This window comes from Staurois parvus, unplaced genomic scaffold, assembly GCF_062004578.1.
Source record: "Staurois parvus isolate SC_StPar_1 unplaced genomic scaffold, SC_StPar_1.0 ptg000038l, whole genome shotgun sequence".
Lineage (NCBI taxonomy): Eukaryota > Metazoa > Chordata > Amphibia > Anura > Ranidae > Staurois > Staurois parvus.
The window spans coordinates 1,760,220-1,773,591 of record NW_028317834.1 but is presented as its reverse complement, the minus strand read 5'-3'; the positions used below and the strand labels follow the sequence as shown (position 1 = coordinate 1,773,591).

The window sequence follows — 13,372 nt, the reverse complement described above, 5'->3', positions numbered from 1 at the left end:
ACAATTCCTTCGGTGTTATATCTCGGACCATCAGGACGATTGGGCCGATCTCCTGCCTTGGGCAGAGTTTGCCAGGAACTCAGCGGTCAACTCCTCCTTCGGGATGTCTCCCTTCATGGCCAACTATGGGTACCAACCCGCGTTATTACCTGAGAGGTTCTCACCATCTTGCTGCCCTGCGTTCTTCATGGGGGCAGATCCAGAGGGCTTTGAGGGACTCGGCTCAGCGTCAGAAGTTCCAGGCTGATCACAGACGGTTGCCCGCTCCTTCATACCAGGTCGGCGATCGGGTGTAATTGTCTACTCGTAACCTCAATCTTCGGGTGCCCACACCCAAACTAGCTCCCAATTTTGTCGGTCCTTTTCGCATTCTCCGCAAGGTGAATCCGGTGGCCTATGCCCTTGCCCTTCCACCTGGGATGCGGATCTCCAATACCTTTCATGTATCACTGAAACCTCTGATCTGCAATCGCTTCACTACCTCTCTGCCTCGGCCCCGTCCCATTCGGGTTGACGGTCATGAGAAGTATGAGGTGAGCCGGATCCTGGACTCTCGATTGGTGCGCGGTCAATTACAGTTCCTGGTTCATTGGCGCGGTTATGGTCCCGAGGAGCGTTCCTGGGTTCCTTCCGCGGATGTCCATGCTCCTGCCCTCCTCCGCGCTTTTCATACCCGCTTTCCTCAGAAACCTTTTGTTGAGCCGTGGAGGGGGAAGGGCCCTTGAGGAGGAGGTACTGTCAAGGTCCTACCTTTTCCCTGCCACTAGGCCTACCTGTCCGTTGCACAGCCCTGCCCTGACAACTATAAACTTCAAGTGATGGTCGCCACGATCCTGACGAAGTCACATGACGCAACGCATAGATACGTGGTGACGCAGCATCCGGTCCGCGGTGATGTACTTCCGGTACGGCCTCCATCTTAGCCTACCTTGAATGTGAATAGGAAACCCATGCAGTACACCCATACATCCCTATGGAATGGTGGCTTCTTATACAGCATGTGAGTTTACAACTTTACTTTTTTAATAAAAGCACCTATTGTATGGCTTTATATGCTCTGAGAGATTCTTCCTGTGCTTTTATCACCCGGTTGAGAGGTTTATCCTGCTGAGACCAGGAGCCAGTGTACCCTGATTACTTACCTTACCGGATGAGATGTCCATGGGAGACTTGCTGGTGATTTCTGCAATTTTGGATCAAGATCCTGAGTGATCTTAAAGCCGTACAGGCCCTTTGGGCTGCTGAGTGGAGGTGAGGGGGCAATTTAGCCACAGGAGGAGAGTCACTCACCATCACTTGACGTTTATCGTGTGATCACCTTTATTGCATTTTCTACTGCTTTGAGCTTGAGCACCACCTTATAGCCTAATGAACGTTTATACAGCGATGTGACTCCACTTGAAGCTTACTGTGTTCTCACCTACATTGTGTTCTAACTGTCTTCAGCTGAGCGCCATCATATCGTGTGATGTACTTTGTGTACTCACTTATCATACCTATATAGTACTCACTTCTCACATTACTGAGTGGGGCTTGGGCCACATATGTTCACATCTATTCTGTTTTATCATCACATGGTCACCTTATTGCACTATGAGATGTGTGCCATTCATATTGTGTCTATTATTATATGTTTTTTATGATGCTCTTATGTTTGTAGCGCTGCACTAACCTATCACATGATATTGATCTTTTGACTGTTGGGTACCAGTTTGAGTGCTAGCCGCTTAGTATTTGAGGGACTCCATTGAGTGCAGGAGGATTATATATACAGTATTGAATCTACATTTATTAACAGGAGACACAAAAGGTATTCAAACTTCACACCAGCAGACAGTCCCATCAGGAGGGAGGGCCGCTGAAGACCCCCCCCCCCCCACCAACCAATACACACAAACACATACATCCCATAATAGTTTTCTCCCAAGCCAGACAAACAAAAGAACAATGAGATGCAACCACATGGCATTAAACAATGAACAACCTCCCACCCCCCCTAGACAGGTCTACACAATATCAGGACATCTCATCCTGCACCCCTAACAGGCACAGGGTGACTTACACATAAGAGGGATATGGAGAGCTTAGACAGGGGTCTCCCCACCTCTCCAAAGTAAGCTGGGTTCCATGGACCCCCCACCCAAAGTGACTCCCATCACATATCTCCCCTTTTGGCAGGGGACCCCAAACAGGTTGATTCTGAAGTTAGTCTGTACTTCCAGTCCCCCAATGCCAGCACCCACACAGTACCCCAAACAAATTGTCCCAAACATAGCAATACTCACTCAGCCAACCTCTGCCTCTCTCGTAGAACATATCTGCCACTGGGGAGAAGTACGGACTGGTCCTTCTCCCTGAAGTCCTCTCAGCCACTGGAGAGAAGACAGGGTGGCTGGGCCGACTCCATCATGCTGTGGGGTATCTGGGCCGACTGCCCAGCATCCCTGGGGTATCCAGGTGGTGACTGTATTCTCATCCACTTTGACTTGATGGACATCCCCCAGTGTTCGCAAAGTAAGGCTGACATCCTCCTGTCCCAGTGCCAGACCCTTTTCTGGGGTTGTGTCAGTGGAGACCGAAGTCCCATCCACGGGCATCAGCTCATGCAATTGTGAGGTGCCGATTGCATCCTCTTCCTGTAGCTCCTGCAGTGCTGATTGTTGTGGGCAGAGGTCAACCACGCCATGTCCTGATGACAGCTCTTCTGCTGGAGGCGCGATGGCTGGTTCCTCCTCCGCAGAAAAGTCAATCAGATCCCCAGTCTCTGGAACTGGTATCTGGGAATAGGCATTTGCCATCTCCTGTCCGTGGAACCCAGAAGATGTTACCAGTGCTGGGCAGAGGCAGGCAGAGCTCTGCCCTTTAGTCAGCACTTCAGGTTTGTGGACGGCAATCTCTGGAATTTCCACTGCCGATTCTTGGGCATGCTGCTGAACATGTTTTAGCAGTTGCCTGTATGCCCTTTCCAGATCCTGTTCTTTCATCAGTAGGTATTCCAGATCTGATTCAAGCTCTGAGACCCCTGTGAGACCGAACATAGCCTCTCTGTATTCTCGCAGGTCCTCCAGGGTAGGTTCTCCTTCATTGCCAAACACAAAATGATTTGTAAGGCTCTCCCACAGCAATCCAGGACCACCAAAGTCCTATCCCTTCAGAGAGCATTCTGTTGTCACTCCTAAATATTTCTGCTTTTCATGCCATTACAGAGACCGATATCGGTTGTCCAGCTCTATCTCCTGCTGGACCAGCCTGTCCAACTCAGTCACCCATTGCTCCTGGGGTCGCTCTCCCAGGAATGGCATCCGTAACTTCCTATGGTCCCTGGCCCGTTCCCCTGGGGTTGTATAGCACTTGCCCTTGTACATAACAGCAACCTGGAGGGTTCCACTCTAAAGCTCCACCTGAATCCACTGTCTGAGCTCCAGGTACTCATCCACAGACACAGTCCTGGGGTATTCTGCAAGAACGATCTGCAGCAGCCCCGGGAACTCTGATGCCAGGTCCACATCTCCACTGGGGTGACCGACATCTACTTTCCTGATCTTGAATCCCGGTAGTGGTTTGGACGTGTTCACAGCCAGGAAGCACAACCTTGCCACCAATGTAACGGAACCGACCCAGACTGCGCTTGAGGACTTCCGTTAGACTACCACTTCCCCGTCCGAACACCGACCACAGACACCACAGCCGACCATACAAGACTAGACACCAGTCCTGAAGTAAACCAGGAGGTAGACTAGTTGATTTGAACAAATATACACTCGGGACAATCCCCCCCCTCCTTGTATAATGACACAGGGCGGGGCAATCTACATTTAGTAACAAGAGACACCAGAATATTGATCTGTCTATAGCAGGGACAGGAGCCGGGACCAGGAATAGGAGATCCACCTGACTTACCCGTGTGCTCTGACATGGAGAAGATCCCATGCTGGCCCTATGGTGGCCGTGTGTTCAGGATGGAGACCGACAATCACAGGAACTTCTGGAAGCCGATCTAAAATGGCTGAAAGGAGGAAAGTGTTCCCGGGACAGGAAGTGACACTAGACAGGAAGTGACTACAGACAGATTTATACAGAGACTGCAGCATGGAGAGCAGACACTAGATGGTGCTGGTCAGAAAAAAGCTGAATAGCATAAAACAGGGGAAAAAAACTGAAAAACAAAAGACGATGGCGGCTCCTAAACTTCTATTGTCAATGTATGCACAGTTATTACATTACAGTGGATTAGATCTCCCACCATTTTTTTGTAGCCCGCCTGTCCTTCTTCCGGCGGCCATTTTCCTTTAGTCTAATACAATGTACGCACAGTTATCACATTACAGTGGATTAGATCTCCCTCCATTTTATTGTAGCCCACCTGTCCCTCCTCCGGCGGCCATTTTCCCTTATTCTGATATGAATGCTGGCACATTTTGTCCCCTGATATTAGGCATTAGCCGGGTGATTGTATACACACAGCGGGCAGATCTCAATCAATGTCACCCACTAGTCTATACTGTCACGGGGTTGGCCAGCCAATCATGTGGCTCCTATTCTGTCCTTCCAATGACCATTCCTAGTACATAGGACTCATCTTCCATACTACATTCATGATACAACAAGATGGAAACTCCCAATATACAGAGAAAATCTCCCATAAAATACATAGAAATCACATCTGCCCTAAAGGGCCATAAACATAAGAAGATTGCCCCCGACGCCCCCAGATTCATCTACAATACTAGCCAAGGTGTCATTGGTCCCCCTAATACATGGATAGTACCCCAATCCTGCATTCATACATGTGACAATACACCATGGATTCCTCCCGCTCTATATTATGTCTCCATACAAATCAGTCGCCATCCAATCCATCCATCTCACAAAAGCTCCAATACCCAGCAAATGTTTCCGTCTCCTCCTAGTAATAACCATGTGATCTCCATGAGAATAAAGCGCCAATTTGTGTCCTTATCCCCTCCCCCTACGCAGGATGTACACCCCTTCATGGCCACGCCTCTTTATGTAACTGACAATTGTGCGGTCGTGCAACGCTGCACCCAAACTAAATATCCGTCCTTTCTTCACACAAATAGAGCTTTCTGTCGGTGGGATGTCATCACCTGTGCGCTTTTTATTTTTCACGCCATAAACAAAAAAAGACCAAAAATTTTTAAGAAAAACGATATTTTGTACTTTCGGCTATAAAATATATAAAGTAACCTCAAAGTTAGTTATAAATTTCACCAAAATGTCTCCCGCTCCATGTTTATGGGAAAAGGACCCCAATAAGTGGATATTGATTGCTGTGTGTGACCGTTATATCGTCTGCAGACTATGGGGAGATCATGGGGTGTACACAGCTTGTACTTCTCACTGCACAGCACATTTCTGGGGGGCTAAGATACCAGGACACCCCCAATACCAGGACAGGACACCCCCAATACCAGGACACCCCCAATACCAGGACACCCCCAAATACCAGGACAGGACACCCCCAATACCAGGACACCCCCAATACCAGGACACCCCCAAAACCACGACACCCCCAATACCAGGACACTCCCAAATACCAGGACACCCCCAATACCAGGACACCCCCCAATACCAGGACACCCCCAAATACCAGGACATGACACCCCCAAATACCAGGACACCCCCAATACCAGGACACCCCCAAATACCAGGACACCCCCAATACCAGGACACCCCCAAATACCAGGACACCCCCCAATACCAGGACACCCCCAAATACCAGGACACTCCCAATACCAGGACATCCCCCAATACCAGGACAGGACACCCCCAATACCAGGATGGGACACCCCCAAATACCAGGACAGGACAAACACCCCCAAATACCAGGACGGTACAAACACCCCCAAATACCAGAGCAGTATAAATACCCCCAAATGCCAGGATAGTACAAACACCCCCAAATACCAGGACGGGACTCCCCCAAATACCAGGACAGTACAAACACCCCAAATACCAGGACAGGACAAACACCCCCAAATACCAGGACGGGACTCCCCCAAATACCAGGACAGTACAAACACCCCAAATACCAGGACAGGACAAACACCCCCAAATACCAGGACGGGACTCCCCCAAATACCAGGACAGGACAAACACCCCCAAATACCAGGACGGTACAAACACCCCCAAATACCAGGACGGTACAAACACCCCCAAATACCAGGACAGGACAAACACCCCCAAATACCAGGACAGCACAAACACCCCCAAATACCAGGACAGCACTAACACCCCAAATACCAGGACAGGACAAACACCCCCAAATACCAGGACAGGACAAACACCCCCAAATACCAGGACAGGACAGTACACACCCCCTGTGAAGGGGGTAGGCAGGACAGGACAAACACCCCCAAATACCAGGACAGGACAAACACCCCCAAATACCAGGACAGGACAGTACACACCCCCAAATACCAGGACAGGACAGTACACACCCCCTGTGACGGGGGTAGGCAGGACAGGACAAACACCCCCAAATACCAGGACAGGACAGTACACACCCCCTGTGACGGGGGGGGGGGGCAGGACAGAACACACAGAGCAGATGATAAACACACAAAGCTTTATTGAAAGATGACAATCACTCAATTGGGGTCAGCAGGTAGCGTCTCAGTGCCCAGTGTAGGGGAAGAGCAGGGAGAGGGCCCAAAACAATTGTAATCCGGCCCCAGGGGGCAAAGTCAGAGTCTCTGGCAGTTTGTAATCCAAACAGGGAAGAGAAAGGGGGGAGAGTTCATGGACGGTCCATAGGGGAATAAAACGGGTGCAGACACTCACGGGTCCAGCAGGGATGTCCTGGCAAACAGCAGACGACAGCAGGGGGGCGACCCTCCTCAGCACACAGCAACAGCGGGTAATCCGGGCCCCAGAGAATTAGGAGGAGTATCGTGGGGCCCAAAGCAGGTGGTCCTAGCACACAGCAACAGCGGGTTTTCCGGGACCCAGAGTATTAGGCAGAGTATAGGGGGGCCTACAACAGGCAGTCCTAGCACACAGCAACAGCGGGTAATCCGGGCCCCAGAGTATTAGGGAGAGTATTGTGGGGCCCACAGCAGGTAGTCCTAGCACACAGCAACAGCAGGTAATCCGGGCCCCAGAGTATTAGGCAGAGTATTGTGGGGCCCACAACAGGCAGTCCTAGCACACAGCAACAGCGGGTAATCCGGGCCCCAGAGTATTCGACAGAGTATAGGGGGGCCCATAACAGGTAGTCCTAGCACACAGCAGCAGCGAATAACCTGGGCCCCAGAGTATTAGGAAGAGTATAGGGGGGCCCACAACAGGCAGTCCTAGCACACAGCAGCAGCGGATAATCCGGGCCCCGGAGTATTAGACAGAGTATAGGGGGGCCCACAGCAAAGCAGTCCTAGCACACAGCAGCAGCGGATAATCCGGGCCCCAGAGTATTAGGCAGAGTATAGGGGGGCCCACAGCAAAGCAGTCCTAGCACACAGCAGCAGCGGATAATCTGGGCCCCAGAGTATTAGGCAGAGTATCATGGGGCCCGCAGCAAAGCAGTCCTAGCACACAGCAGCAGCGGATAATCCGGGCCCCAGAGTATTAGACAGAGTATAGGGGGGCCCACAGCAAAGCAGTCCTAGCACACAGCAGCAGCGGATAATCCGGGCCCCAGGTATTAGGCAGAGTATAGGGGGGGCCCCCAGCAAAGCAGTCCTAGCACACAGCAGCAGCGGATAATCCGGGCCCCAGAGTATTAGGCAGAGTATCGTGGGGCCCCCAGCAAAGAAGTCCTAGCACACAGCAGCAGCGGATAATCTGGGCCCCAGAGTATTAGGCAGAGTATCGTGGGGCCCCCAGCAAAGCAGTCCTAGCACACAGCAGCAGCGGATAATCCGGGCCCCAGAGTATTAGGCAGAGTATCGTGGGGCCCACAGCAGGCAGTCCTAGCACACAGCAGCAGCGGATAATCCGGGCCCCAGGTATTAGGCAGAGTATAGGTGGGGCCCCCAGCAAAGCAGTCCTAGCACACAGCAGCAGCGGATAATCCGGGCCCCAGAGTATTAGGCAGAGTATCGTGGGCAAACTAAAAAATCCCAGCGCCAATCAAAGAAAGTGTACAATTATGCAGCTGTGCACCAGTGAAAACCACCATTAATGAATAACACAAAAAAAAAGCGCAAAAATTAAATAAAAAACAATCACAAATAAATAAATGTAAAATATATATATATAATATTTCAAACATAAGTCCTTATTCCCAATTCCCAAAAGGATTTTCAAGACAATGTTCCAAAATGTGCTTCCACCTGATCACCACGTGACACATCATATTGACCGCACTCACCAGATGGAGGTGAGTAATAAGCCTCATAGGATATAAGGGATCCTATAGCCCCTCAAGAGGAACTCAAATCTCCTTCTTCACCCTGCTTAGATACAGCAATCGACTCCACTCTACTTCTCCATGGAATCCTCAATCATGTGCAAGGAAAGAAAGGCTACATAGTGTAATCCTGCCACTCAATACCATAGAAATCCATAGAATAAGGACACTCACATGTTTCATACAATAACAGGCCTTGTTTAGTAGCCTCAAAGGCGTGCGTTCCAAATACCGGAAGTGATGTTGGAACGTCTTTTGCGGTTCAAGCGGCCATCTTAGAGGTGGAAAGCTGGTCATCCTCTACAGTGATTCTTAAAGCGTGAGATCCCTATATTTACAATTTGGAATCTTGTTCCTTTGAAGCCTTTGAGGCTACTAAACAAGGCCTGTTATTGTATGAAACATGTGAGTGTCCTTATTCTATGGATTTCTATGGAGCGGGAGACATTTTGGCCGAAATTTATAACTAACTTTGAGGTTACTTTATATATTTTATTGCCGAAAGTAAAAAATATTGTTTTTCTTCTAAATTTTTGGTCTTTTTTTGTTTATGGCGTGAAAAATAAAAAGCGCACAGGTGATGACATCCCACCGACAGAAAGCTCTATTTGTGTGAAGAAAGGACAGTTTGGGTGCAGCGTTGCACGACCGCACAATTGTCAGTTACATAAAGAGGCGTGGCCATGAAGGGGTGTACATCCTGCGTAGGGGGAGGGGATAAGGACACAAATTGGCGCTTTATTCTCATGGAGATCACATGGTTATTACTAGGAGGAGACGGAAACATTTGCTGGGTATTGGAGCTTTTGTGAGATGGATGGATTGGATGGCGACTGATTTGTATGGAGACATAATATAGAGCGGGAGGAATCCATGGTGTATTGTCACATGTATGAATGCAGGATTGGGGTACTATCCGTGTATTAGGGGGACCAATGACACCTTGGCTAGTATTGTAGATGAATCTGGGGGCGTCGGGGGCAATCTTCTTATGTTTATGGCCCTTTAGGGCAGATGTGATTTCTATGTATTTTATGGGAGATTTTCTATGTATATTGGGAGTTTCCATCTTGTTGTATGATGAATGTAGTATGGAAGATGAGTCCTATGTACTAGGAATGGTCATTGGAAGGACAGAATAGGAGCCACATGATTGGCTGGCCAACCCCGTGACAGTATAGACTAGTGGGTGACATTGATTGAGATCTGCCCGCTGTGTGTATACAATCACCCTGCTAATGTCTAATATCAGGGGACAAAATGTGCCAGCATTCATATCAGACTAAGGGAAAATGGCCGCTGGAGGAGGGACAGGTGGGCTACAACAAAATGGAGGAGGGAGATCTAATCCACTGCAATGTGATGTGTATAACTGTGCGAACATTGATATCAGACTAAGGGAAAATGGCCACCAGAGGAGGGACAGGCGGGCTATAACAAAATGGAGGCGGGAGATCTAATCCACTGCACTGTAATGTGATAACTGCACAAACATTTATACAGACTAAGGGAAAATGGCCGCCGGAGGAGGGACAGGTGGGCTACAACAAAATGGAGGACGAAAATCTAATCCACTGCACTGTAATGTGATAACTGTGTTTTTATTGATAACAGAAGTTTACGAGCCGCCATCGTCTTTTGCTTATCATGTTTTTTCTCTGTTGTTTTATGCTATTCAGCTTTTTTGGACCAACACCCTCTAGTGTCTGCTCTCCATACTGCAGCCTCTGTATAAATCTGTTGAGTCACTTCCTGTTCAGTGTCACCACCTCCCAGATCACTTCCTGTGTCACTTCCTGTCCCGGGAACACTTTCCTCCTTTCAGCCATTTTAGATCGGCTTCTAGAAGGTCCTGTGATTGTCGGTCTCCATCCTGAACACACGGCCACCATAGGGCCAGCATGGGATCTCCTCCATGTCAGAGCACACGGGTAAGTCAGGTGGATCTCCTATTCCTGGTCCCGGCTCCTGTCCCTGCTATAGACGGACCAATCATCTGTGACCGAACCTTCCTCCTCGTCATCGATGATCTGGGTGTATTATTATTATTTATTCCAGGTACTTATATAGCGCCGTCAGTTTACATCTATATTGTACATTCCTGGAGCCTGTCCCCATACAACGCCTTCGGTCACCCCCCTCCATCATTCGCTCCGTCACTCACATCTTCAATCTCTCCCTCTACTGGCACATTCCCCTCCCCCTAAAGCATGCGCACATCACCCCCATACTCAAAAAGCCCTCCCTGGACCCCACAAACCTGAACAACCTCAGACCCATCTCCCTGCTGCCACTCACTTCCAAGCTCCTTGAGCACTTCGTCTACAATCGCCTGAGCGCCCACCTGTAACATACATGTAAGATTTGAGTGGATAAAGATTTGATCAGTAGAAATATGGAATCGTAGCCATAACAGGTGGAATGGATAGGATATGATCAATAGGCTGAAAGCCGGGCTTCTGGGATGTGACATGAAGGTGCAGACTGGAGTAGATGAGATGAGGCCACGCCCTCTCATTGTAAAGGTGTGTTCAGGAACAGTCTGGTCATTAAGGATGTATATTGAGCCCCTGGGCAGTAGGGAAATGAATGGTCATCAATGGATCTGGGATACAGATGTGTATGTATACACAATGACTCCATAGGCCTTACAGACTCAATCATCATTTAGCATGAGTCTAAAGCCCCGCCTCCTGGAGGTGACACTTCTTGTGTGTCAATCAGGTTATCACTTTCTGGGGAAACAGGTTTGGAGTTAAATGACAGCAGACTGTCTGCCTGAGGTGGAAAGCTCTATAGGTAATATTCACATCAAAGAAGGATGTTTCATCTCTCATAAAAGCTGAAATATTAGTTGCAGAGATATGAACATACTCCCTTCTTGTAGGCCATTCTGTGCGCTGCACTTGCATATGACAATCATAGTTGTGGCTTGGGGGGAAAAGCCAGGAAAACACAGGAAACGGTTAGGTGACGCTGGGTCGCGACCATTGAACAGTGTTTGGTACTGTCGTGATCGGGCTGATGTACTAGTGTCAGAAATCCAATCCCCGACTTGGTGTTCAGGCCAGTCTTGGCCCAATTGGACTTGGGCAGGTCAGCATCCACAGCATATTGTGGGCAGATGCAAGAGCCGCCCCCCATGGTCGGTTGGCCGAGGACTAATGTCCCGCCTATGTCCTAATCCGAATATATTGATTACACGGACATTTGGACACTTGTGATTTATATGGAGCTGGTTCGATTGACCAATGGATTGCTAAGTTTCTGGCTTGCTCCCTGTTGCGGCCGCAAATGCGCGTCTTGGTTAGCTAGTCGCTGTGGGCATGGCGTGTGGGGGACACGTGACAGGGTGATCGTTGACAGATCCTTGACACCACCTCACTGATAGCAACCCCTACAGTCTGGCTTCCGTCCCCTACACTCCACCGAAATCGCCCTACTCAAAATCACCAACGACCTGCTAACCGCCAAAGCTAATGGCCACTACTCAGTGCTACTACTCCTCGACCTCTCCGTGGCCTTCCACACAGTTGACCACCCCCTCCTCCTCCTCAATAAACTACACTCCCTGGGCATCAGAGACTCCGCTCTCTCCTGGCTCTCCTCCTATCTATCCCAACGCTCCTTCAGCGTTACCTATAACGCTACCACCTCCCCCTCACTGTTGGGGTCCCCCAAGGCTCTGTCCTCGGGCCCCTCCTCTTCTCCATCTACACCTCCTCCCTTGGCAAACTGATACACTCCCACGGCTTCAACTATCACCTCTATGCCCATGGTACACAAATCTACCTCTCCACCCCCCACCTCACCCCTTCAGTCTCCGCCCGTATCACGTACCTGCTGAACGACATATCAGACTGGATGTCGCTCCATTTTCTCAAATTGAACCTTTCCAAAACTGAGCTCCTGATTTTCCCCCCAGCCCGCGCCCCCCCCATCCTTTCCATCACAACCAACAACGCCACCATGAATCCCACCCTGCAAGCCAAAGTCCTAGGTGTCACTGTAGACTCCAATCTGTCTTTCCAACCCCATATCCAATCCCTGGCAAAATCATGCAGGCTCCACCTCCGCAACATCTCCAAAATACGTTCGTTCCTAACCCCTGACACTACTAAACTACTCGTTCACTCCCTTATTATCTCACGTCTGGACTACTGCAACTCCCTACTCACCGGCCTCCCTCATCACAGACTATCCCCGGTTCAGTCTATCCTGAACTCAGCGGCCAGATTCATCTACCTCACCAACCACTCCGTATCTGCCACCCCCCTCTGTCATTCCCTTCACTGACCACTCAGTGTCCTCCACCCCTCTCTGCCAATCCCTCCACTGGCCTCCACTTAGTGCCCTCCACCCCCCTCTGTCATTCCCTCCACTGGCCTCCACTTAGTGCCCTCCACCCCCCTCTGTCATTCCCTCCACTGGCCTCCACTCAGTATCCTCCACCCCCCTCTGTCATTACCTCCACTGGCCTCCATTCAGTGTCCTACAACCCCCTCTGTCATTCCCTCCACTGGCCTCCATTCAGTGTCCTCCACTCCCCTCTGTCATTCCCTCCACTGACCTCCACTCAGTGTCCTCCACCCCCCTCTGTCATTCCCTCCACTGGCCTCCACTTAGTGTCCTCCATCCCCCTCTGTCATTCCCTCCACTGGCTCCCAATTGCCCAACGCATAAAATTCAAACTACTAACACTGACATACAAAGCCATTCATAACGCTGCTCCAAACTACCTCACCGACCTGATGCCCAAATATCACCCAACCCGTAATCTTTGCTCCTCACAAGACCTCCTACTTTCTAGCTCCCTGGTCTCCTCCTCCCACGCCCGACTGCAGGACTTCTCCAGTACTTTCCCCATCCTCTGGAACTCTGTAGACTGTCACCTACCCTCCTCACCTTTAGGTGCACCCTGAAAACCCATCCCTTCAGAGAAGCCTACCCAAGCCTCACCTAACAGCTGATCTCCTCCACTCCTCCTACCACTCCATCCCC

At 50.0% G+C, this 13,372-nt stretch overlaps 1 protein-coding gene and 1 pseudogene across 1 annotated transcript in view; one reads left to right on the top strand and one right to left on the bottom strand.

Annotated features, from left to right (window-relative positions):
• The window catches only part of LOC149470579 (uncharacterized), a 34,177-nt gene extending 31,651 nt beyond the window's left edge, over positions 1 to 2,526 (bottom strand). Inside the window, exon 1 of the mRNA XM_089662434.1 lies at positions 2,286 to 2,526. Within this exon, the coding sequence (XP_089518560.1) occupies positions 2,286 to 2,316 (31 nt within the window). The 5' untranslated portion in view covers positions 2,317 to 2,526. The remainder of the gene's footprint in view (positions 1 to 2,285) is intronic.
• LOC149470578 (uncharacterized) overlaps positions 1 to 13,372 on the top strand; it is a 195,300-nt pseudogene that overhangs the window by 148,194 nt on the left and 33,734 nt on the right.